Source organism: Narcine bancroftii, chromosome 2 (genome assembly GCF_036971445.1).
Source record: "Narcine bancroftii isolate sNarBan1 chromosome 2, sNarBan1.hap1, whole genome shotgun sequence".
Classification (NCBI taxonomy): Eukaryota; Metazoa; Chordata; class Chondrichthyes; order Torpediniformes; family Narcinidae; genus Narcine; species Narcine bancroftii.
The window spans coordinates 143,085,180-143,112,997 of record NC_091470.1 but is presented as its reverse complement, the minus strand read 5'-3'; the positions used below and the strand labels follow the sequence as shown (position 1 = coordinate 143,112,997).

At 41.8% G+C, this 27,818-nt stretch overlaps 1 protein-coding gene across 7 annotated transcripts in view; it reads left to right on the top strand.

Annotated features, from left to right (window-relative positions):
- Positions 1–20,488, top strand: part of agrn (agrin) — a 425,017-nt gene extending 404,529 nt beyond the window's left edge. For all 7 annotated transcript variants that reach the window (XM_069918355.1, XM_069918353.1, XM_069918352.1 and 4 more), the window contains 4 exons: positions 3,558–3,645; positions 14,919–15,143; positions 15,258–15,361; positions 17,803–20,488. In XM_069918355.1, the coding sequence (XP_069774456.1) occupies positions 3,558–3,645; positions 14,919–15,143; positions 15,258–15,361; positions 17,803–17,963 (578 nt within the window). In that variant the 3' untranslated portion in view covers positions 17,964–20,488. The remainder of the gene's footprint in view (positions 1–3,557; positions 3,646–14,918; positions 15,144–15,257; positions 15,362–17,802) is intronic.
- Positions 20,489–27,818: the final 7,330 nt, after the last annotated feature.

Here is a 27,818-nt window from a genome sequence, read left to right as displayed (position 1 = left end):
CATCCAGGCAGCGCTGGAGGTCAGGGATGAACTCGGGTCTCTGGAGCTTTGAGAGGGCAGCTCTACCAGATGAGCTAGTGTGCCATCCATCTTCTCTCACCATTGCAAGGCAGCACTTCACATCATTGAGCCTTGACAGTAGATAATGACAGGCCTTTGAAGGGTAAAAACAAATGATCCTGATTCTGTATTAAAGCTAAAGGCCACAACTTTTCAGCTCGAGTTATTGCGTAGCAATTTGGATTTGGAATGCCAAGTCCTGCGTTCGAGTTTCAAGATTTTTTTAAATTGTCATGTTAAAAAGCAGATATAATACACAAAACTGCATTTACGCTGCCATAAGGCAGACAAAGATTCACCATCAGCAGAAATTTCCCAGCATCCAAGCAAAAGAGAGTCCTTCAAAATCACAGAGTATTATGGCACCCAGTTATACATTTATCTGTGTGGCATGTGACCAAATTTTGGTATGCCTCAACTCAGTGTTGGATAAATTCATCAAAACTACATTTGTACTGTTGATAAATGAGCGTCTTGCATAAAGAATGTGTAATGATTCATAATTAACTCATGTTCTTCAGTGTAATAATGTGTCACATTGTATTTTTGGACAGAATTGTATTAAAGTTCCAGACTATAAGTAAAATTGAATGGGAACATGAATTTTTAACAATTCTATACCAAGCCAAATGTGTAGTTGTTCTGTGTAAATAATTGCCATTTCAACTGCCTGACGTCAATTACTGTCCAAGCAGAATGTTCATTTGTGTGTTTACCAGACTTCAACAAGTGACAAAAATATCACAAATATAAATCAGGGTGAAAATAGCGATTTCTGATTCTGTAGGATTTCTGAACTCCCCTTCCGATGGTTGAAATCTACCACAGGGTGAGAGTCGTACAGCTTAGAAACAGGCACCTCAGCTCAATATGTCCATGCTAACCTTTTAGACTATGTGCACTAATTCCAATTGTCTCTCTACACATCACAAGTGCGGTGATTGTATCTGATTTCACCCATCTCCTCTGGCAGCGAGTTCCAAATATCGCCTGCTCCCTGTGTAAAAAGAAACTTACCGCTCAGATCCGTGTTAACTCTCACTCCTCTCAGCATAAACATGTCCTTTTCTTTTTGATACTCTTACCGTGGGAAAAAGATTCTATCTCCCCTGTGTATGCCTCTTTTAACTTTGTAAACTTCTACCAGGTCACCTCTTAGCCTCCTTTGCTCCAGAGAAAAAAGGCAAGTTTATTATCATCTGGTTGCACAAGTACAACCTAACGAAACAGCCTCGGTGCGAAACACGCAGACACACAACCAGACATAACATGCACATACAGACAAACAATAAGTATGCAAGACAAGTATTCATATATACAAATAAATATTGCTTCATAAATATGAGAGTCTCGGAAGAATATCCAACTTGTCCATTCTCTCTCCTCCAAACCATGTCTGGCTTAACTTTTAACCCGTGTTTGTGGCACTTTGGCAGCGCAGTATCAACAGGTTGTGTGACCACATTCCTGAGCAGGGAGTAATTCTGAGGATTGGGAACAGAGTGCAGAGTTCAATCATTCCTCCACCCACCACACCACCCAATCTAGGATGTGGCATCTTAATAGCCATTCATTCTGCTACTTCAGTGCCAGAGGGGAATTGGATCTGGGACTTTCCGAGTTTGTGTGAATCAGTGTCACGCTGGGCAAACAGTGGATGGTGAATAATCAGAACATGCCTAAAAACAGAAATAATCCATATAAGAGCATGAAACATAGGAGCAGAAATAGGCCATTCAGCCCATCAAGTCTTCCCCACCATTTAATCATGAGCTGATCCATTTCCACACTCAGTCCCACTGCCCAACCTTCTCCCCATAACCTTTGATCTCCTGGCTAATCAAGAATCTATCAGTCTCTGCCTTAATTACACCCAATGACTTGGCCTCCACAACTGCCTGTGGCAACGAATTCCACAGATTCACCACACTCTTCCTTGCTCAGAGAGACACAAGATGAATTACTACAACATTCTTGAGGACTGCAGATGTATAAGCAGCATTTCTATTTGCTTTTATTCAACATGGTGTCATCTCTCTGTTTCACCGTCTCATCTCCATCAAAAAGCAGAACATATTTTCAGGGAGGCTGATTTGAGACGTGTCCAAGTGTTATTTTGAGATCAGGCGCAGAATCTTATTTATGGTTCTCTTGTTACAAAGTTTACAAGTTTATTAAGTTTATGTTGGTGTTGCAACATGGCCACAAGATTTGCTTTGGCATCATGCAACTTAAAAATATGCCTTAAACATCTGGTTGTGCAAATGGAAGACGATAGGAGCTTCTGCAATGAACTCCTCATGGGTCAACTTATCGCTGACCCTCTCACCCATCCAGAAGGCAGAGGCCAGCTGGAGATCAGGAGGGTGGACCAGCAGCAAGATCCGTCTGGCATTTCTGTGGGGCATTGGTGATATCAATAAACCTCACAATTCAGCAAATGGATCAAAAATGGAAAATGTGTCAACCTCAGCAGGCAGCCCAGGCAGCATCTGTGGGTGAAGAAATAGTCTTCACCAATAACAGATGAAGCCGTATTGAAGGAAGGTGCTTATGCAAGGGGAGCGGTTCAGCAAAGGTTTACAAAACCAACATCTGAAATGAGTGGATCATCTTATGAGGGAATGTTGTACAGCCAAGGCACATATCCACTGTTTAAAAGAATGAGAGAGGGAATTTAATTGCTTGATAATGATAATAAGTTTGCTATCATATACATTGTACAATGTACATACTTGTTGTAGCTGAACAGGTACCTGTAAAGATAAACTATAATAATTGAATTGAATAAAAGAGACAATGAATCCATAAGGTAGATAGATAATAAATATTCGCAGCAATCCTAGTGCAAAAAAAGTCACTTGCAATAGTGCAGACAAACCTTTTGTGGTGTCGGAGCAGCCCCTGATTAGTATAACAAGGGGCAGCTCAAGAGCCTGATAGCTGTTGGAAAGTAACTGTTCTTGAACCTAGAGCTGGACTTAAAGCATCTGTTCCGTCTGCCTGAAGGTAGCATTAAGAAGAAGTTGTGACCAAGGTGGAAGGGGTCCCTTCTTGAGGTAGCACCTCACGTAATTTCTGCAGTGGATGGGAGGTCAGAGCCTGCTAGACCTAATTGTGTTTGTTATCTTCTGCAGCTCTCTGAGATCTTGGGCACTCGAATTCCCAAACCAGGCTCTGATGCAACCAGTCGGTCTACTTTCCACAGTGTATCTTTAGAAATTCGATAGAGTATCCGATGACATGTCAAATCTCATACTCTTTAGAAGGTGTGCCTCAATGAACTGGCTCCAGAGAAGTGATTTTTGAGTGTTGAGTGTCTGATCAGTTGATTGTTAGATTAAGGCAAGTTGTTACCATGGGCACTGGGCTGGTACTAGGCCAATGCACATCCTGTTAAGGGAGATTCATGGGGCACTGATTAATTGAAAATAAATTCTACTCTGAATTTGAATACGAATGAAACTTGGACTATTTTGTTCTCTCCATTTCTACAGCACTTGAGGAGAAGTCAGCCAGTGGAAGTGAATCTGTAGCATTTAATGGACGCACATTCATCGAGTATCACAACACAGTGACGAGGAGGTATGTCATGACACAACCAAATGCCTTATCATATCTTTGTAGTTTCCCAACAGATTCATCACCTGAGCAAGTAGGTAGCTGCCGGTTGGAACCATCTACTTAATTTCTGAAACATAAGGAGATGTTTCAGTTCATTTGTCCTTGGTTCTTAACTATCTCAGGGCATTCTTACAAATATACAAACTGTGACGCTGGACTACATTAACCATTCCTTCCTAACTTAAACATCTTTGATTTATAGCTCATACAGACTAATAGGAGGGGACCACACTTTATTCACCTTCAACGCTGCCCTCTGACCAGCAGTGAAAAGCACCCATCAACGTCTGCTTGGCAAGATTGAACTGGGTCCCCTTTGATGTTTCATAGACTCCTGTTATCAATGACTGGAGTTCAGATGTCAACCCAAGCTAGACTCGGGGAGCCTGTTTTATTCCCCAAAAGAGCAGCCAGCCTGATTCTCACTTTCCAAATTGTGTTAATGTTGAAATGTATTGTGTGTCACATTTAAATGTTCTCATATAACTATTCAGTCCAAATATTAAGCATATTTATTGTGCGTTGTGGTCTACTAAAAAGAACAAAGCCTTCCTCTGTTTGTACTATCCAGTTGCTGGAAGTTGTCCAACATTGTGACTTGTCACGATTTATCACTGTCTGTTTGTCTCTCATGTGTCTCCTTGTTTTCTCTATCCAAGCCATCTTGCAAATGAGATCCCAGAGTAAGTACAAAGTCCCGATCCTGAACTCGTTTGCGTTGTTTTTCCTTTCTGCATGATGTTTACGAGACCATGATATCAAAAATTCCAGATGTGGACAAGTGTGTTGGAAGCATGCATTGGCAATGGGTTATGCTCCACAGAGACAACCCTGCTGCACCTATCATACAGTTCTCCAGGGTGTGGTATGTAGAATATTGACAGGATCCCATTCACCGCTTTCAGTTGGAGCTGTAACAATTTCACCAGATCCACTCTCATCCTTTCCCAATTGCTCTACAAATACTGATCCAATTCACCACTGAAACTAATCCATCCCCATTCAGGTACCACATTCCATATCGTGTTTGTGGCAAACAGTTGTTGCCCATGTCATCTTCCATTATTTAAATCCTAGTGTTCTTGCTCTCGGCTCTTCCACCAATTGGAACAGATGCCCTCTCTGTTCCCACTCGATCCCTCATTGGTTTGAGCACTGATGCCATGACTCTGCTCAGCCTCCTTTCCTTCAAGGAGAACAGTCCCTGTCAGTACAGCTGTTCCTTGTAGCAAGTCCCTCATCCTTTGGAACTATTTGCAAATCCTTCCTAAAATGGGGACCCCAGTTGTGGCAGATGGATCTTATATAAAGGCTCACCATAGCTGCCTTTCCATTCTCTTTCTCTGTTTATGACAGCAACAAAGCCTCATGGACATGCGCATCCATTTCTCTGTTCCTACACCCAATGTGATTGTAACAAAGCCTCATGGGCATGTGCATCCATTTCTCTGTTCCTACACCCAATGTGATTGTACTCTTCATATTCCTCAGTTACCTACCAATATTGATCATCACACCACCTTCATTATACATCATCTTGCCTGTCTAACTTGTCATGAACTTATCAGCAAAACTGCACTAAGATGTGCAGGAGCACAGGCATCTTCTCAAACCAGGCGTATCTCATTGAAAACTCTGCTACAACATCCAATTCTATAAGATCTGAGCAACATAGATGGCCCAGATCTTGTAGAAAAATAAAACCATTTATCATCACAGATGTTCTGGCCATTCCAGGCAGTTGTTTTTCAAGGCCCTGCAAAGATCCATGTGTGCTGTTGATTGAAGACTGAAATCTACAGAGTGTAACACACAGCTAGTAATGTTATTGATACCTCATGTCGAGAAGTAACATACCACTTGTAATGCAATTGTGGTGAACTTTGGCTACACCAAGAGTGTTAGGAACCTTCAACCACATTAATATCTTTAGTACACCAGGAGCTTTGGGCAAGGGTGTAGACTGAAGTCTAAGAGGAAGGTGCCCCAACAAGTGGTGTCACCTGATAGATACACATTGACTTCATTACATATATCTCCAATTCTGGAGTTATTTCATGTTAATTTCTGCTCCCAACATTATGACCCCTCCAAGCTCCATCACTATCCTCCTCTACAACAACAAGCCCTTGAATCCTTAATTTTATTTTAATCCTCATTCCTACCAGATCCTTTTGTGCTGAGGAACCCACAACTGGGGAATTGGCTCCCTTTTCCAACCCCTTTGACGTTGCCTTGCAGCCTCGCTGCTCCCAGGAGGATGTGCTGGGGGTATTGTGGGTGTCTCTGGCTTTGGGTCTAACAGGGAGAATCTGCCATATCCCTGCCCTGGAGCTCAGTGAGCCCGAGGTAGGTCAGAGCACCCACCTCTCTGCTCCTACACCCAATATGTTTGTCCTCACATTCCTCGGTTACCTACCAAGATTTATCATTGCAGTAAAAACACGCTGCTGGAGAAACTCAACAGGTCCTTTATGTAGCAAAGATAAAGATACAGAACCAACATTTCGGGCTTGAGCCCTTCATCAAAATTTATCATTGTACCTTTTTTTGTTACGTCATCTGCCTGTCTGATTTATCATGAACTGAGAAGCAAAGCTGCACAGGCATCTTAGCGGGGGAAGGGGAAACCTGGGAAGGGGCTGCCCGATGGTAGTCCATCTCAAATTGGCATTGCCAGCTTCGACCCAGGATTTAAAATCAAACCTTCAAATTTTCCTTGCCATCACTTCAGGTGGGAAAAGAAAAGCAGGATTAAATTGTTTTTAGGAAGTTATTGGCCTTCAAAACGTATCAAAAACTACCATAAGTGATTTCCACCCAGTCAAGGAATAATTTTACATTTTATTATTTCCTTCAAAATCCTTAAATAAAGCACATTCACAAGAGAGTCTTAAGTACTAATACTTAAGTACTACCTGTACCTGCTTCCACCTCTGCCTCTGGGACCTGTTCCAGGCACCCACCATTCTCCATGTAAATATTTTGATACCCTACAGGGAGTGAAAATGTGGTGTTCGACTTCACCAGCATAACCCTTAAGTTACGATTCAAAGCTTTTTCCTCCTGAACCTAACCAATGAGCTTTGACACCGTTGCATATTGCCAGGTGCATTGATTCTCCACTTGATAGTGTAAAGCTGATGAAATATATTACAATATATTGAAAATATTTGTTTTGTTGTGCTCAGAGGAACCATTCGAGATTCATTTCTGATCCAGCAAGATCTTATACCATACGTTATAGGAGCAGAATTAGCCCATTCAGACCATCGAGTCTGCTCCATCATTTGAATCATGGTGGATGTATTTTTCATCCTGCCTTCTAATGTAACCTTTATCATCCTAACCTGTATTAATGTTGGTTTATCACCCTCTTCCAATTACTTCATTAGGTGGTGATCAGAACAATGGGATTCTGGGGAGTTAAAGTAGGATCAAACCCAGATTGATAATTTAACTTCTTCAATTTAACCAGTCACATTTAAAAAAAATTACAGGAACTTTCCTTTTCCTTTCATTAGCTATTTCTTGCAAGGACCTTCATACCGACCGTAGTCGAGGGAGTAGGTATCTAGTCCATGCCAAACTAGTATTCTGCCTAGTCCCTCTGACCGGCTCCCAGTCCATATCCCTCCATACCTCTCCCATCCATGTACCTATCCAAATTCTTCTTAAGTGTTAAAACCACATTCACTACTTCAGCTGGCAGCCCATTCTATACTCCCACCACTCTCTGCTTGAAAAAATTCCCCCTAATGTTCCCCCTAAATGTCTCACCTTTCACCTTTAACCCATGTAATCTGGTTTATATCTCACCTACCCTCAGTAAAAAAAAGCCTGCTTGCATTTACTCTGTCCCCCTCATAATTTTAAATTCCTCTATTAAATCTCCCCTCATTCTCCTATGCTCCAGGGAATTAAGTCCTAACCTGTTTAACCTTTCCCTGTAACACAGTTCCTGAAGTCTGGGCAACATCGTAGTAAATCTTCTCTGCACTCTTCCAATTTTATTGATACTTTTCCTGTAGTTGTGTGGTCAAACCTCCATACAATATTCAAAATTTGGCCTCACCAATGTCTTGTACAACTTTACCATAACATCCCAACTCCTGTACTCAATACTTTGATTTATGAAGGCCAGTTTGCCAAGCTCTCTTTATGACCTTATCTAACTATGTCACCACTTTCTGGGAATTATGTATCTGTATTCCAAGATCCCTCTGTTCTGCCACACTCCTCAGTGCCCGACTGTTTATCATATATGTCCTACCTTGGTTTGTCCTTCCAAAATGCAACACCATATACTTGTCTGCATTAAATTCCATCTGCCATTTTGCAGCCCATTTTTCCAGCTGTTCTAGACCCCTCTGCACACTATGAAATCCTTCCTCACTGTCCACTACACCTCCAACCTTTATATCATCTGCAAATTTGCTGATCCAATTTGCCACATTATTATCTAGATCATTGATATAGATGACAAACTACAATGGACCCAGCACCGATCCCTGAGGCCTCCAGAGAGGCAATTATCCACTACACTCTCTGGCTTCTCTCATATAGACAATGTCAAATCCAGTTTACTACTCACTATGAATACCAAACTACTGAATCTTACTTACTAAAGTCCATGTCAACAACATCCACAGCCTTTCCTGGTAACCTCATAAAACTGTGAGATTTGTTAAACTCAAGCTACAATGCACAAAGCCATGTTGACTATCCCTAGTCAGTCCCTGACTATCCAAATATTTTTACATCCAATCTCTTAGAATACTTTCCAATCAATTACCTACTACTGATGTCAGGTTTATCATTTCTTGAGTTCTTTTTGGAGCCTTTTTTAAATAATGGAACAGTACGAGCTATCCTACAATCTTTCAGCACCTTGCCAGTGGCTAAGGACGGTTTAAATAGATCTACCAGGGCTCCTGCCATTTCTGCAGTAGCCTCCCTCAAAGTCTCAGGAATACCATGTCAGGCCCTGGGGATTTATCAACACATTTATCCACTTTAAGACAGCAAGCACCTCTTCCTCTTTCATCTGTATAGTTTCCATGACCTTACTGCTTGTTTGCCTTACTTTCCTAGACTCTGTGCCAGTTTTCTGATGAAATACAGGCACAAAAAAACATTTAAGATCTCCCCATCTCATTCTCATACATCCATTCATTTCCAAAATAAATGTTGTGCGATGCTTTGGAATTGAAGGGGACTGATGTCTCCTGCATTTTATCAGGAGTTGCTGATCCAACTCATTGCTATAAGCTTTCATAAGCTTTATCTTGGAGAACACTAGTTCCTGGTTTTTACATTTGGTATATAGGACTAAGTTGATCTCAAAAAAACTGGTTGGTCCTGTTCTTGGAGCTTTCACCTATCTTACTTTAAAGCTTTTGGTTAGTTAAGGCATAGCCTGGCTTTCTACAGATCCTTAGATATCCCGTAATGATTCAGCAATTTAAAAATATCTTCGCTGCTACTTACTGCGTGCATGCATTTTCTTTTTCCCCTAAAGTCCTGAATTCATGGATTATCCCATGGAACAAAGGTGAGTTGTCATGCTTACATTCGCTGCTTTTTCCAGTACCTGCCCTCTTGTGTGTGGTGACTTTTGTTGTGACATCTCAGGTCCAGTCTATAAAGAAACTGAGAGAGAACTTGATCCTGCTATATTTTTGGATCAACACTAACCCACTGAATTCACTAGATTATCACAGAATTACTGTAGATAGAGAATTTGAGTCTTATTAAATAATTCAGATAGATTGTCAAAGTACATACATGACATCACATACAACCCTGAGATTCTTTTTCCTGTGGGCGAGTCAAAATTATCACTAATCGGTCATGCAAAAAAACTGTACGCAACGTACACATGTAAACAAATAAAGAAATGTAGACCAACGGACTGTACAATACAGACAGAAGAAAAAAATCAATAAAGTACAAAAGTCAAGAGTCCTTAAACGAATCCCTGATTGAGTTTGTCGTTGAGGAATCTGATGGTGGAAGGGAAGCAGCTGTTCCTGAACCCGGTGGTGCAAGTCTTGAGGATTATTGAGAATTATTAACCTTTGCCAGATGAAAAGCTTTGCTAAAATCACAGCAGTGGCTACAACATCAATTTGTTGACCAGGACATTTTCAAGATTCTTTTATTATCATGGTAATAAAACAGATGTAATATTGCACAAAATTGCATTTAGTCTCCCTCAAGGCAGACAACAATATTCCATTAGCATTGCCAGGTAAAGAAAGAGGAGCAAAAGGGAGTCCCTTCAGAGTCACTGAGAGTCTGTGGATTCGCCTCCCAGCGCTCCTGCTGCCTCTGTAGCCACACGGACTTCAGTCCAAGCTCGGCAACCCAGCTTCGGATCCAAACCTTCGACATGATCAGGAAGCCTTCAGCGCCCGAGGCCCCTTGGGAGCCCTCCCTGCCCTCGGCACCCTTTAGCATCCCAGTTCCAATACCTGGTATTCCTTCAGCCAGTCTCCAGCAATCTGCATCCTGATGTGAGTCCTTTGACGCAGGTCACCAGCCCGCCTCATGTCGCCATGTATTCTTCAGCCGCAGAGCCCCTCACTGGATCTGCCACCGTGATCACTGTCCCTTGAGGACTTCTCAGGGATGTAAAGACAGTACATAAATGCAGGCTTCCATTCCATGTATCCCACCAAAATCAAACATCCCTGATCATATATAATTCCTACAGGATCAGTTGAGAGATTGTCTGTCATCGAGCAGGTGAAGATGAAGTGCAACACCAATTAATAGGTTGTGCACTTTACATATTGCCTTATGACACTGCAATAAATAATAATAATCTTCTCTATTCAAGCCATCCAAAGTATATCAGCTCATTCCCATGTCCCCTCATATTGTCCTTGAAATATTTCTCCACTTCATAATTTTCACTACCGAGAATACAGAACAGAACACCTCAGGAACAGGCCCCTTGGTCCACAATGTCTGTGTCGAACATGATGTCAAATCAAACTCTGCTGCTTGCACATGACAGACCTCCCTCTATTCCCTGCTTCCCTATATTAATGTATCTATCTTAAAATGCTCCTATCATCTCTGCATCCACCATTCTTCATGTCAATAGACACCCTCTCCCTCTCACCATGAGCACATCTGCTAGTATTTGACATTTTTACCCTGGGAAAACGATTCCAATTGTCTACTCGACCTTCCATGTAGCTTCATAAACTTCCATCAGTTCTCCCCTCAGCCCCCCCTTGCTCCAAAGAAAATAAGTCAGGTGTGGCCAACCTTTTCCCCATAACTCCAAGTGTGCATCACCCACATACAAAACCCACTGGGAAAGAAATAGTTCTTGAACCTAGAGGTGCCTTCTGCTCAAAGGGAGCAGTGAGAAGAGGTTGTGACCAGAGTGACAGGAATCCTTGACAACATTGGCTGCCTACTTCAGGCAGTGCCTCACGTCGATGCAGTCAATTAAACTTTCAGCAGGTCAGGTGTCAGTGAAGAGAGAGACAGTGTTAATGATACAGGTAAACAACCTTCATTCAGAAATGGAAACGTGTGGAAAACTCGCTTGTTTTCTCATGTATCCAGTGTCATAAAGTCTCCAAACTGAAACAAACCCTGTCTGGAGATCACAATCTTTCTTTCTTTCTTTGGCTTGGCTTCGCGGACGAAGATTTATGGAGGGGGTAAAAAGTCCACGTCAGCTGCAGGCTCGTTTGTGGCTGACCAGTCCGATGCGGGACAGGCAGACACGATTGCAGCGGTTGCAAGGGAAAATTGGTTGGTTGGGGTTGGGTGTTGGGTTTTTCCTCCTTTGCCTTTTGTCAGTGAGGTGGGCTCTGCGGTCTTCTTCAAAGGAGGCTGCTGCCCGCCAAACTGTGAGGCGCCAAGATGCACGGTTTGAGGCGTTATCAGCCCACTGGCGGTGGTCAATGTGGCAGGCACCAAGAGATTTCTTTAGGCAGTCCTTGTACCTTTTCTTTGGTGCACCTCTGTCACGGTGGCCAGTGGAGAGCTCGCCATATAATACGATCTTGGGAAGGCGATGGTCCTCCATTCTGGAGACGTGACCCATCCAGCGCAGCTGGATCTTCAGCAGCGTGGACTCGATGCTGTCGACCTCTGCCATCTCGAGTACCTCGACGTTAGGGGTGTGAGCGCTCCAATGGATGTTGAGGATGGAGCGGAGACAACGCTGGTGGAAGCGTTCTAGGAGCCGTAGGTGGTGCCGGTAGAGGACCCATGATTCGGAGCCGAACAGGAGTGTGGGTATGACAACGGCTCTGTATACGCTTATCACCAAGACACAAGAGAAACTTGTCCGTGAACTACTCTTTGCAGATGATGCCGCTTTAGTTGCCCATTCAGAGCCAGCTCTTCAGCGCTTGACGTCCTGCTTTGCGGAAACTGCCAAAATGTTTGGCCTGGAAGTCAGCCTGAAGAAAACTGAGGTCCTCCATCAGCCAGCTCCCCACCATGACTACCAGCCCCCCCACATCTCCATCGGGCACACAAAACTCAAAACGGTCAACCAGTTTACCTATCTCGGCTGCACCATTTCATCAGATGCAAGGATCGACAATGAGATAGACAACAGACTCGCCAAGGCAAATAGCGCCTTTGGAAGACTACACAAAAGAGTCTGGAAAAACAACCAACTGAAAAACCTCACAAAGATAAGCGTATACAGAGCCGGAGATCACAATATTCTATGGATAACTGTCATGTAATGGCACAGGATACCACTGCCACCTCCAATTTTTCTCTCCTCTTTTAGCTCTTCGGAAAGACAGAAACCAGCAGATATGTGGGACCAACCCAAGAGCCCAATTTCTATTTGTGACCCCCCCCACATGTCCTTTCCTACCTGCCATCGTCCTCTGTTGACTCTGCAGTTGGGGAACTAGCGGAAATGGGGACCCAGTTGGCACAAACCTACATGCACTTGCGCTCTTGCAGGATAGAATTGCACCATCAGGGTCAGAAGGATCTGAAGACCTTGAAGCGCCAATATTTGTTTTTCCATTTACTCTAGAGAGAGTTCAAGTTCATTGTCACATCTATCGATGAGCAGTGATGAACTTTGATTTGCATGCAGTCCAGTTAGACATCCCATACACACAACAGAAGTGCAGAGTTACAGAGAGTTGGGACAGCAAAGACAGCATAACTTTACTGTTGTAATATTCATTCAGGAGTCTGGTAACTGCAGGAAAGAAATGTTATCAAATGGGAACGAAGACATGAAAAAGAGTTTCATTTGGTGAAATAATTTTCTTTTAATCTTCCAGTATTCTGTGAAGTAAACTGGCCTGCAGCCATTACAGATGCTGCCCGGATAAATAAGCAATAATTTATACAGACAATCTCCCTAATTTATACAGACAATCTCCCGGCTCGTTGATCCTCTAGCAATCTGTACCTATCTTCGGAGACCTTACCACAAATGTCTGTCCCTGCCACATCAGCTGTAAACTGAGAATATTACATTGAATCTTAAAATGAGAAATTGGCATTTTTACATAAATTTAATTGCTTGGTGTGACTAATATTTATCTGGCATAAAGATCCGTAATATGTTGTTTTGTTGGATTGTGCAGCAGTTCTGTTTGCTCTCAGTTCCTTTGACTTAAAGACCTTATTATGATGGTGTGTTTGATGCTACTTGGTCTTTAAGTGTTCTGTATCCCTGGAATTTGTGATTGTGTTGTGCAAGTAGCCAGGACGGTCTGTTAACCTTCTAAGGGTCACTAGCTCAGCAATAACCCCAAAAAGCCAATCTTTATTTGGATATACAAAGTCAGAAATTGAGCAAACATTCTGCATGTTAATCTTAATTTTCCAGTGATGAAGCCACCCACATACAGAGTGCCAAATTTAATTATCTTCAAATTTAGACCTCCAGCATGGTAACAGCCCATTTCGGCCCACAAGCTCATGCCACCCAATTACACCCACTGACCTACATCCCCAGGATGTTTCAAATGGTGGGAGGAAACCGGAGCCTCTGGGGAAAACTCACGCAGACATGGGGAGTACGTACAAAATCCTTACAGACGGTGTGGGATTTGAACCCGATGGTCTGGGTACAAGCGATATTCCCCATTTCCGTTTCCCAGTATCTCACTTTGATGGACAGTTGGTCCTTATACCAATCAGATGATTCCTCAAACCTGTCCATTTCCCAACCACCGCTCCTGATTCCTGTTCCAGAGAATGATGCCAAGGGATGTCACTAGGAATCTCTACAAGCATCAATATCAAAGCAGAGTTTGGATGTAAGCCACTTAATCTCTTCTTGTTGAATTGTACTTCCATCTTAAGATTCAAGATTCTTTTATTGTCATGATAGAATAAAACAGAAAATCTAATATTACTCAAAATTTCCTTCTCCCTGCCATAAGGAAGACAAAGAGTGGCCATTAATGTTGCCCAGTGCCCCTTACAATAAGAGAGACGGGGAGCAAGAGACACTGAGTGTCTGTGAATTCACCTCCAGCACACCCACACCCTCTACAGCTGCATACACCCCTATTTTATCCACTGGCAACCCGAGCTCCAGATCCAAACCTCCGATATGATGCCCCTCAGGAGCCCTTCTTGCCTTCAACACCCTCCCGAATCCTGGCTCTGATACCTGGTTCGTATGAGCCAGTCTGCAGCAGCCTGTGTGGGTCCCTCGCTGTCCTGGTCACCATCCTGTAGGGTTGTTTCCTCTGCTTCTCCTTCTCAATGAGGGTGTTTCTCCCCATTTCTGGTGCCCTGTGCCGGTCCACTGCTCCCCTGGGGTCTGTAACCCCTTGAGGCCACTGCCAGGGGACGATGTAATTGAAGTTTCTTCAAGGCTTCTCAAAATATTGTCGCACATTTGTGACTGTGATCTGTAATTGGGACCTCTACTTTTACCCAGTGTTCTGCTCCTCCCAATATTAAACCCTGTACATGTGAGAGAATGAACCAAGCAGCCAAACTTAGGTGCCAATAATATCCAATTTTATTGAATCTGATTAAAATTCTTCCAATACTTACTCCATTTAAACAAATCTAAAATCCTCAAATTTGGGCCTCTGGGAGTATGGAAATTACTTTTATTTTTCCAAGCACTGGAGTGACAGAGGAGTTATAGGACCCTAAAGGTGACATAATATAATAAATGTTCAGTGTGCTCTTTGTGTTAGTTGCAGGTTTTAAATTCTGTGCTTGTGCCGTTAACAGGATCTTATTTTTGTCTCCAGTGAGAAAGCTGTACAAGTTAATTATTTTGAAATGAGCATCAAAACAGAAGCCACCCAGGGACTGATTCTGTGGAGTGGGAAGATTGCTGAGAAATCAGACTACATTGCACTGGCTGTGGTGGACGGGTTTGTGCAGATGACATACGATCTCGGATCCAAGCCAGTCACCCTCCGGTCTACAATTCCAGTCAACACAAACCAGTGGGTTAGGATTAAAGCGAACCGGTAAAGATAACTAATTCAATGTGATCTCTTTGCAATGCTGATAACAATTCATGATTGCTTATTCCATTTCAATGATGTTATATAATTCCTCCTTTTTTCCTGATGATTCAACAGAATACATGGATATGGGACTCTGCAAGTGGGAAATGAAGCCCCCGTGACTGGCTCTTCCCCTTTTGGTGCCACACAGCTGGATACTGATGGAGCACTCTGGCTCGGTAAGTTGAGTACCTTGGATGGTCCCTGCAGTTCTATCAAAACGTTTCAAAAATAGGATTGGCAAGTTACTGATCGACTCAGGCTACTGTTTCCAGAATAGATTTCCTAAGTTTCAGAGTTAAAATGAGGGAAGTTTTTTCAGCGAATAAGTTGACAGGTTTCCACGTTTGAGGTAGAGTGATGTTGTGATTCTCCTTGGTCTTGGGAGGGTCCAGTTTGCTGTGGTTCATGGGTTTAATTTTGGTGACTTTACCAATTCTTTATTAAAGCTGATAAGACCATTGGAGAACATAGGACAACACAGGATCAGGCCCTTCAGCCCATACGTCAGTACTGATCATGATGTTCAAATAAAACTATAACTGCCATATACAGTATATTAGGCCCAGAGTACTTGTCTACCTGAATGCTTCTCAAAAGATCCAACATCACCTCTTTCTAGATCTCAAAATGCCCTAACATGAAGATGCCCCACATTCTGCTCCCATCACACTCCATGTCCTTCTCCTTGGTAAACACCAAAGTTTCAAACCTCACCTTTAACTCCAAGCATAAATTCCCTCCTTTGTCCTTGAGTGGACCTATCCTCTCCATCACCATTCTCTCGTTTGAATGTAAATATAAAATGCTTTTGGATTTTCTTAATCCTGCTCTTCAAGGATATGTCATGGACCCTACTGGCCATTCTAATGTCCTGCAGTCTATATATTCCTACAGTGCCCTGTCTGATTGTAGCTTCCTGAACTTCACCTTTGTCTTGATTTATTTTTTGACAAAATCCATGAACTCTCGTCATTCAAGATTTCCTGACCTTGCCATCCCTATCTTTCCTCCACACTGGAACAAACCAGTCCTGAATTCTGATTAATTGGTCCTTCAACAACACCCACACATCAGTTGTAGGCCTGCTCCCAATTAACTTGCCCTTGATCCCTCTAATTCTGCCTTAATTTGCCCTCCCCCAATTTAGTACTTTTCTACCAGACCCAAACTTAACCATTTCCATAACTATCTTGAAACTTAGGGAAGAGTTATCACTCTTCCCAAACTGTTCCCCACTGAAACTCTGCTCCTCTGGTTAGGATCATTTCCCAATGCAGGGTCTAATATAGCCCCTTCCTTGTTGGAATATCTACTTGCTGCTGCCAGAAACTCTCCTGGACCCACTTGACAAATTCTGGCCCATCTCAGTCAGTATTGGGGAAATTAAAGCCCCCACTCTGACAAGTCTGTTGTTTTTGCAATAATCTATCTACATACCTGTTCTTCCACCTTCGAGTAGCTATTGGGAGGCCTATAGTGTAAACCCAAGAGAGTGATTGCACCTTTCTTATTTCAGATCTCCACCCACACTGCCTCAGTAGTTGAGCCCACCATTATGTCCTCTCTGATTGCAGCTGTGACAGTCTCCCTATTAGCAATGCTGCGTCACCACCTTTTACCTCCTTATCCCATCCAAAACAATGAAACTGAGGAAAGTTGAGCTGCCAATCCTGTCACCCTTACAACGGCCACAATATCACAATCCCAAATACCGATCCGGGCTCTAAGTTCATCTGCCTTATCCACCATTAAAATAAACCATGGGTTGGCACTGTTGGTGTAGCAGTTAGCATGACACCGTTAAAGCGCCAGCGACCTGGGTTCAAATTCCACACTGCCTGTAAAGAGTTTGTATGTTCTCCCCATGTCAGCACGGGTTTCCTGCAGGTTCTCCAGCTTCCTTTCACCCTTCAAAACTTATTGGGGGTTGTAGGTTAATCGGGCTCACGGGGTGGAAGGGCCTGTCACCGTGCTGTATGCCTACGTTTAAATTTAAACACACTTTGTCCCTTCAGTTTAGCAGGCTTGCTTGCCCCAGCATCTGCCCTCCCCTCAGCCCCTCCACTTACAGCCCTGCTGCTCACGTTGCCAACCCCTTGCCACTCTAGTTTAAAGCAGTCACAACCTTTCGACTGGAATGAGCAAGGACATAAGAAGTGTATGGAGTGAATTCCAATACCACAGAAATTCTCTTTGAAGATACTACCTGTAAACATTTCTAAATACTGTTTAATTTCTTCATGACTTGATGAAGTTACCATTAAAGAGGCTCACATTTCAAACCTTAGTTTAACAATTAATATCCTAAAGAAAAATTTCATTTGAGCTCCTGGTGTGAAAATGTTCCTTGAAATAGTCACGCAGTTAATGGGCCTCCTGAACTCAGAATAACCCATTCTAATGCTGGTTCCATTATTTATTAATTGGGATTCAACCATATTGATGTGCATCATTAGGATTAAGAGTTCCTCAGCCTGTAATGTAATATTCCCATAAATAAGTGAGAAGTACTCTAGCAAAAGTACTCTGATTGGAGATTCATATCCCTGCACAAAGCTTTTGAGTTTTATCAGACCTGCTGTACACAGTTCTCACAGATAACTGCTTTGTTGTCTAGGTGGAATTGAGAAGTTGGCCCCTGGAAACAGATTGCCGAAAGCTTACAGCACTGGTTTCATTGGCTGCATAAAGGATGTAGTCATTGATCGCCAGGAGCTCCAGTTAGTAGAAGACGCCTTGAATAATCCCACAATATTACACTGTCCAGCCAAAAAATGAAGAGGCTATGCCTCCTGCTGTAATTATTTTCTATTTTTGTATACTTTTATTGCTTTTTATATTGAAAATGTTTTTGTTGCAGTATATCAAGCTAATCTCACAAGCAAACCAAACGATCAAAAATGTCCTTGGCTACAATTACACTGTACACAGTCAGTTCAGTTGTACTCAATCCTGTGATACTTGGTGCTGGTGTTACCTTCTGTCATCATTGCATCCCCATCCTCAGACCTAGTGGTTCAACTCCTCTTAGTGACAACTGGAAGAGTTAAACGCTATAATGTTTGCCATCTGCAGATCCAACATTACAAATACGTTTACTCAGATTTGACCCCTTTCATCAAATTGACATGCACAATAAAGCTACTGATTTTTTAATGCCATTTTTGTTTTATTCAATTGTACATTTTGAGAATTAGACACATTTCAAGAATGAACTAGACAATGCTGTGGGTGTTTGTGGAAAGTGTGGGTTAAAACTGCCTGATCATTAGATCAAAGCAATTGCAGCTTGTGTGAAGATTTCAGTTTCCCTTTGATTTTCAGATGTATTCATTTCCAAAAATCAAAGAGACACATTCTGGATTTTTCACATAATTCAAAGTACCTGTGACTTTCTTTTAAAATTATACTTCATAACAAATACCCTTCATCGTGCTTTTGGTTGAGATCAAGAAGTGAAGAGACAGAGAATCATTTAAATTAGATTAAGTAATGTAATATTATTGGAGTCTCTCCGTCAGCATGAGCTCCCTTAATCTGCCCGTAATATATTTTCTCACAAACTGAGGTAAACATTTACTGCTTTCCATCAACAGGAAAAATATGAATTCAAACTGATATAATTTACAAGATTTACTCTGCCATTTAATGGTACTTTTGTGTGAAACAATTCAACCCGTTACACCATCCCAATCACAGATGTAACACCCCCCACCCCCCCCACCTGTGTTGCTCACTGTGTATAGTGTACAGTACATACTATAGACCAATATGTGATGATACCTTCACTTAACTCTTGTGAGATTGCATGAGGCCTACAGGTGCCAGACCATGAGAATATGCCTATATTTTAATGGTAATAGATAAAGAATGATATTCTGACCTTCACTGGAAAGAAACAAGGAGTTTGTCCCATGTGTGGAGTGCTATGGAGCCAGCCCCATGATATAAATCTCTATTTAGCTGCTTCTTGCCGCTAACTTGCCTGCTGACTGAGTCAACGGAAATCACATGGGTGCTGGTTACTCCTCCGAAGCCGCGTCCAACTTGGGGATTTTACTTTCGGCTGTTGGAAAAGGGTTGGCTGAAAATGAGCTTTGCTCTCGTGAACTATGAAATCCACCTAAGGATTCTGCAAGTGGCATGAATGGTCTTGAATGTATCTTGACTGCTGTAAAAAATGTGGTCTCTGCAATGTGGATTAATTCAGACTGTGATATGTGTCATCTGTGTTACTTTCTGGTGTCATTCTGGCTCTGTCACGTGATTTTTCTTTCTGCTAGATAGTATTTTTTAAAACAATTCCGCCTTAACAATTAGTGTGGATACATGGCATTTCTTTATTTTGTATGACAGTCAAATGGATTTCATTATATAAGCCTGCAAGGAGGTCGTCTATAAGGACAAGAATGAGACACTGTATTAGGAGGGAATGGGACTTCGTCCGTCCTTGAAGGAAACGCAAGGTGGACAAACGCAGGAGAGGGTTGTAGCGACATACTCTTCTGGTATTTAAAAGACCTTCTACATTGCTGGAGTTGGCATCTTTTATTATATAACAGCCAAAAAAAATCCTGCAAAATGCAATGGCAGGAGATGATGGGTCTTCGCTGACCATCTGTTAGGCCAATAATTTACCCTGGTAGCTACCACAGTTTCAATAGCTACCTGCTATCATCAAATTGCAGCTTTTTTCTGCACTTAGATTGTTGCCTTTTTTTTTAAGAAACTTGCAATGACCCAAATCTCTGAGCCCTGTTGTCCTCACATTGCTTACCTCATCATTACAGCCCCCACCACAGTGAGCATGAAACTCTGAAGTGCAGGTCACTGCTTTCGACAAGGTGGGGGGGTCAAGGGGAGGAACTGGTGTGTTTGGTTGAACTGGGAATTCAAGAAATTGAGTATAACAGAAACATTCCAAGTGCTGTGTCTTGTCTTCAGAAATGTTTGTGAGAAATGGGGGGGGGCCCTCGGAAATGCCTTAAATGCCAAGTTCACCGTACTTGTGGGGAACCTCACTGTGCACACCATGTGTTGTGCACCCATTTTCTTTCTTGACGTTTTACTGCTGGTGTTTTAACTCTTGTGTAAAAATTATTCAAGCCCTTTTTTTAAAGAGAGAAATTGCTGGTATTATTTATGTGTTTCCATTCAATGTATTTTCAGGTACATGATCATTGTAAACTGCTGTAATTAATCTGTAAGGACAGTATGTGAACTGCATGATGTAACCATTACTAACTTTATTACTCGTGTCATTTGGCCAATCATCCTGAAATAAAGTGTAAAACTTCCAAATACATTTGATTTCCCTTTTTGTGTGAAAATAGTTATCTGAGTTGTGTTCAAAATGTAACATTAGATTTGGCCAATAATAGTGACCAAAGAAAAACAAATTCCTGTGGATACTGGAATTCTGAAATAAATACAGAAGATGCTGCAACACTCAGCAGGTCAGGAAACATCTGTGGAGACAGAAGCAGAATTACTCCTATCACCCACCCTTGTTTCATCCTTCCCCCCCCCCCCCCACTTTATCCTCGCATTCAGTCTTGATGCCGGGTCTTGCCCTGAAATGGCGACTCTCCATTTCCCTCCACGGATGATGCTGACCCACTGAGTTCCTCCAGCAACTCCTTTATTGCTCCAGATTCCAGCTTCCACAGTCTGTGTCCTAAAAATTAAAGGTGAACCTGCAAGCTTCTTACATGTAAATTGGAAAGTGGCTCATATTTGAAAATTGCATCACAAAGGAAAGTTAAATCTTTAATGTTAAAGATTCATGATGTTCATTTATGTAATACAGTAACATAAACATGTAAAGAAGTTTAAACATCTGACGTATTTAAGAACAGAATGTACATGGCTATTGGACAAGGCATAATTGTGCTGTAATCTTGTAGTAGAAGATGCAGTGCTGGACTACAGTCACTGTTGATAGTTAGCAAGGGTCTTTTTGTTGGACTGAATGTCACAAGAAATTAAATGAAATGATATAAATTGATTTTTGCAGCTGAGAGACAAAGATCCTTGATTTGCATTGTTCCACCAGACACTCAGCCTTTGTTACATATCTCAGACCACCTCCCAGAACAAAAGCATAGTGTTCAAGTTCATTGAGACTTGGTTATAAATACCAAAACTAGATTAAATTTCAACCAGGTTTTGCCACAGAGTATAGGAAATGGTGCATTTGTGTCGATCAAATTTAAATAAGAATTTATAAGCAGGAGAAGAAAGTTATTTGCAATATTTATCTCAGAAATTCAGAACTCATTGGTCCAGGAAATTATTTCAGTATAATTCCTAACTTTTCAAAGTAAATTTTTTTTAAAATACAATCAATTTTGCTAAGCAAAAATCATTCAACAGCCTAGGGGAAAGAAATGTACACCTGGAATAATTCTATCCAGTGGCTGTACAGTGAAACCCCTGTTATCCAGAATTCAAGCAACGAGCAGTCTCAAGCAAACAGAAAAAAACATGGAAGAAAATAGAGGTTGAAAAAACACGGGTTTAAAATTGGTGTACCTTACCATTAGTTTCTCAATCAAATGGAAAATTCACTTATCCAGCAATCCACAATTAGTGGTAATTCTGCCACGCTCACAGGAAAAAGGAATTTCTGGGTTGCATCTGATGTCATGAATGGACTCAGACAATAAATCTGAAATAATCTACCAATCCCCTTAGGCACCAGATACCAGGGGTTTTACTGTATTTTGTTACCTGAGTACACGAAAAAGATTATTTTAGGTACTATTTGCTTATGCTCTACAATATTTTCTTTGTAACCAAAGTTTGCAAATGGAACAACTCTATTGAATGTGTTCATTAGATAAGAAGTAATGACTTTTGGAGAAACTGTGTACTTATATTTTTGAATTATAATTCATTTAAAATATGTCAACAGTCATTTAAAACTGAGCAATTGATGTTTGAAATAAGATGTATGTTATTGTCCAAGTAAGCCAAGAAATTAATGTTGGAGGCAATGGATTCCTTTGCCAGCATTTATTTTTAATAGTGGCCTTAGGCCATCTGTTCAGGATGAATTAATCCTTCTTTCAAGCAATAGTGTCTGCACAGTTTCCATTGAGCTCTGCATGCCGTTGTATTCCAACAGAACCATTATTTACCCGATATTTGTTTGTTGCAGAAATGCAGTGGATTTACAAAAACACTCTGCCATTTCAAGTTATGTTGAGATTGCCTTACAATACCTATGATCACTTGTGCTGGGTATTTACCGTATATTTCGGCATATAAGCTGACCTTCAGATAAGACAGGTCCCCAATTTCAGCCTGAATTTCATGATTTTATTATATACTGGACAACTTCCCCCCCCACGCCCCCTAAAAATTACGTGTGTTGACTGAGCTGGTGTCTCGTTGACTGAGCTGGTGTCTCGTTGACTGAGTTGGTGGCTCGTTGACTGAGCTGTTGGGTGTGGCCGGAAGGTGGGTGATATCATGGAGCCTCCAGCAAAATGAAGAAAATATGAGACAAGTTTTAAGTTAAAAGTCATTAAGTGACCAAGGAATCGACCAACTGTGCCACTGCAAGGACATTTGACGTTAACTGAGAAGATGAAAAATTCTTTAGAAAAGGAGAGGCCGTGTGCGCTGCATCACTTGCTGTGTTGTGTAACTTTGTAATCAAAGTGAAAGTAGAGACTGTAATAAAGTCTTCCAAAAAGTGCAGTGTCTCCAGTGCACTGGAGGATACGGAGGATGTTTTATTGTGGGACACTGACGATGAAGTGGAAGCTGACTCATCAGATTCAGACGGACCCGTATGATGACGGTGTAAACAGTGAGACTCCGGATGTGCTCGCCGAGTTCTTTACCTCAGACAATGATAGTGATTTTGAAGGATTTTAGACATGCCTTTTTACAATAAAATTTATTTCTAATATACTGGTAGCTTAAAAATTTGTTATAGGGTGGGGTCTGAGTGGGTTATGGAACAATCGAGTGATATTTTTGAGCAGAATTTTAAGGTCACATTTTTGTAACTGGGCTGTAAGACAATCCCTGTTTTTGGCGTGTTTTTTGGGTGCTTCAGGGTCTCCTTGTAAGCCGAAATATATGGTAGTTTGCCTGGGTGAGATGCAAGTGTTAAACATTTAATTTAAACTCGGTGAACATACTGCCCAGAGACAATTGCGTGCATTAATTATATTATGATGGGTAATTCTGAATCCATACTTCCATGTACACATGCCCACAGATTTAGAAGTGCATGTGGGGCATACATTTCCACACTAAAACCCCTTTCACACTTGCATCCCACTAAACTGGCTGTTCAGTGTTCTGGGATAGGAATGGGGGTTTGCCTTTTCATACTTGACCACTCTTAACTGGGATACTGAACACTTTCACACTTGCAAGGAGCCATCCCTGGGGTTAGGAGTGTTCTATCTCCCACTGGCGCGATAATCCATTTCACACTTGCCTGATTGCAATGCTAGCATCTGCAGACTCCGGGGATTGTACTAGGGGTCGAGGCAGTCAATCCCTGGCGTGAGATGACGTCACCTGATGCCGACATTGAGCTGATTTTGCTTTCACGCTTGGCCCTTTAAAGGCCAAGGCGTTTGATTCCTGGGATCACTGGCGAGTGTGAAAGGGGCTTTAATTTCCACACCATCAACTCATGGCATTTCGAGAAACAAGGTAAACATCAATTTTCATTTTTTCATGTGGTCTTTTGTGTATCCTGTAATGATGTACACATACATGCATGTAGCCTGGGATTTGTTCCAATGAAGTAGCAAAGCTGGGGATCTATCTCACTCCAATGCATGCTGCATTGCCCAAGTATTTCTGCAGAGCATTATTCTTCAGAGAATGTTGGAATGAAACTATTACTTTTTTCCATTTTTTGCTTTGCCAAGGTGTCATGAAGGATAGTTTCCAGCCCGCACACCTTGTGAATCGGCCAGAAATAATACTAATTTATTTCACAGGTGTTAAAAATAATTTCACCCAATTATCAGGAAGTAATGGCATGGCTTTTTAAAATGTGCCTTAAAAATTTATCAATGTCCAAAGAGCCATCAGACATTGGTTTCTTCCTATTAAATGGGCACCTTTCACCCATTCTGTGAGTAATTAGTAATCATTTGATGTGTTATAGTGATGCTTCTAAATCTCAGTTGAATCATATCCAATATATTAAGTGACTTTCATCAGCCTCTGGACTTCCATTGTAGTACAGGAACCAGAGTTCTATGACTGGAAATGTTGAATGAGCAAGCAACAAACAAAACAAACTTGAGCACAGAACGAATGCAGTATGTGCTGCAGCTGAGAGCAAGGACCCTGTATTAGTCATCAGAATCAGAATTTATTGCCACAAACAAGTCATGAAATGCAATGTTTTGCGGCAGCGACAAAGAGAAAATATTACTATAAATAAAAAATATATAAAAATAATAGAGCATGAAAAGTGTCTGTGGTTCAGTTCACTGATCATTCAGGAATCTGATGGCGGAGGGGAAGAAGCTGTTCTTGTGCCACTGAGTGTTTGTCTTCAGGCCTCTGTACCTTTTTCCTGATGGTAGCAGAGTGAAGAGGCCATGGCCTGGGTGGTGGGGGTCTTTGAAGATAGAGGCTGATTTTTTAAGACACTGCCTCATGTCCATGATGGAGGGAAGTCTGATGCCTGCGATGTTGCAGGCTGAGTTAACAACCCTCTGGAGTTTATTCTTGTCTTGAGAGTTGGTGCGTCCATATCCGTGACGGCAGATTCAATTAACAAATTTTTCCAGCACATGGCTTGTAGGGTTTCGAGACATTATGTGACTGCCAAGATCTAAGAAGCAAATCTAACATCTTTACTAACTGTGAATTAGCTTCAAGACCATTTTATTATCTTCGTAAAGTTTGACTGCAAAGTAAATCACACTGTTTGAAAAACTGTGGAGATCTTGGGTTCTATATTTAAGAAGTGAAGTACTTGCTTTGGAGGCGGAATGTAGAGGGTGCCACAGTTAGCGTAATAGCGCAACACTATTAGAGGTGCGGTTCGAATCTGCTGCTGTCTGTAAGTAGTTTGTATGTTCTCCCCGTGTCTACATGAGTTTCCTCTGGGTGCTCCAGTTACCTCCCACATTCCAAAGACGTATGGGGTAAGTAGGTAAATTGGTCACGTGGATGTATTTGGGTAGCGTGTGTAAGAAGGCCCTGTTACTGTGCCATATCTCTGCATTAAAATGAAATGAAATTAAAGGACACTAGGTCAATTCCTGGGATTAAAGTATGAACATGAGAGGCTAAACGGTTCGGGATTATTCTTGTTGGTTTGGAAGAATGAGAGATGATCTTGTGAAAATGTATAGGGTAGGTTTTAGAAGGAGACACAGATTCAGAATAAGGGGTTTCCCATTTAACCAGAGATGAAGAGGAATTTCTTCCCTCAGAGGGCTGTAACATGTCGGATTCTCTACTTCAGAATCCACGAAAAAATATGGAAAATTGGAAGGAAGTGCAAGGGGGGAGAAGCTTCGTGATCAATGATGTAATCACATTATTACCGAGGGAATGTTAAAAGCATACCGGGGGCATTATATTTGCATAAATTTTTCATACATTAAAATGCATACTGTGCATATTTTGAAATGTCTTGTAGCAACCTTGTATTAAAGCCTGGCTCATAAGGAAATTGATCTGGGGACTTCCAGGCAAAATTATTTAGTTTAAGTTTTTTTGTCACATTATTCCTAATACATTGAAAAGGGTTCTTCTAGGAGTAGGATATCTCTAACATTGGGCGGTGTGAAGAACACCATTCACAGAGTATAAGGTTGTAGTGAAAAGGAAGATCAATTAGTACCAAGCAAGTGCAACATGATAGTAAGGTTGTGAGGTTTAGTCAAGAGCCTGATGGCTGCAGGGAAGAAACTCCTCTAAACCTGTTGGTGGTGCATGATTTCCCGCCTGATGGGAGATGGGAGAAGGAAGTGTGTCTGGGGTGTGGTGGGTCCTCCAGTGTATTGGCTGCCTTTCCTAGGCAGCGGGAGATGTAGGTGGAGTCCATGGAGGGGAGGGGTTGGTGTGATGTTCTGAGGTTCATTCACCACCTTATGTAGCTTCACTCCAGTACATGTGCATTTCCCCAGTGCCAATCGTACACATGACGTCATCTTCAATAGGGCTCCCTTCATCATTAAGTAGTTATAGAAAGTACAATGCTATTTTAGTGCTTTGATTTCTAGGCATTTTAGGTAACAGAAACAGATTTTAAACTGGGGGGAAACGATACAAAGTTCTCCTGCTGGTGACTTTGAAGTGGCAGAAAACAAAGATAATTAATTAGATCAGAGTGTCATAAATTCAGGGTGGCTTGACAGATTTTAAATTGGGACAAGCAAGGTAACTCATGTCTAAATTTTTTGGAGTGTTTTCAATATTTTCTATAAGAGCTATTAAGAACAGGAACCTATTATAGTCAGAAAAAGTTATGGTCTTCATTAATGTAACTCGTTGGGGTAAGGCACAACTTGCATCTCAGGAAGCAGATGGCCCCAAAGATAATTTTCCAAAGCTATCTCAATTTGGGACTGTTTTATGAATGGCAATTTGCTATTTAAAGGTGAGAGAAGCAAACCAGAGTCTCATGTGCCAGTTGAGTCTGGCCACAGTATGGACCCTTGCCCTGGCTCTAGTTCTACACTCTGTTCAGACTCCTGATCCCCAACTCCAGTCCGGGGTAACGACTGTACAAGATGTCAAACCATTAGGATCTCTGAACAACTCAAGACCAGACGATGGGAATTTTACAGGGGCTAATGGCATGGATTAATAATTGGTTATGGATGGGGAACAGAGAGTTGAATAAAAATATTTATGAATGCTGTATTGTTGGGATCAGTATTTTCCCCAAGGTTATTCACAATCGTGTTATATGGCGAGCTCTCCACTGGCCACCGAGACAGAGGTGCACCAAAGAAAAGGTACAAGGACTGCCTAAAGAAATCTCTTGGTGCCTGCCACATTGACCACCGCCAGTGGGCTGATATCGCCTCAAACCGTGCATCTTGGCGCCTCACAGTTTGGCGGGCAGCAACCTCCTTTGAAGAAGACCACAGAGCCCACCTCACTGACAAAAGGCAAAGGAGGAAAAACCCAACACCCAACCCCAACCAACCAATTTTCCCCTGCAGCCGCTGCAACCGTGTCTGCCTGTCCCGCATTGGACTTGTCAGCCACAAACGAGCCTGCAGCTGACGTGGACTTTTACCCCCTCCATAAATCTTCGTCCGCGAAGCCAAGCCAAAGAAAGAAAGAAAGATTCACAATATACTGATATAAATTGGATCAAGAAAGCCAGAACAATGTTTGAAAGTTTGTCAACAACACTAAACTGTGTTCATGTGATGGGATGTAAAGAGATTTCAGAACAAATTTAGCAGAATGAGTAAGAGGGCAGGTGTGGTTTGACATGAGTAAATGTGAAGTTAAATAGTAGAAAATAAAGAAAAACAGCACATTATTAAAACAGTGTTAGACTGAGAAAGAAGTGTTGATAAATGAAGAAATTCAGTAACCAGTCACTGAAAGCAAATACGTAGCAGTTATGAAGTCAAATACTGACAGCTTTGCTGAGCTCTGTCATTGTGGTCC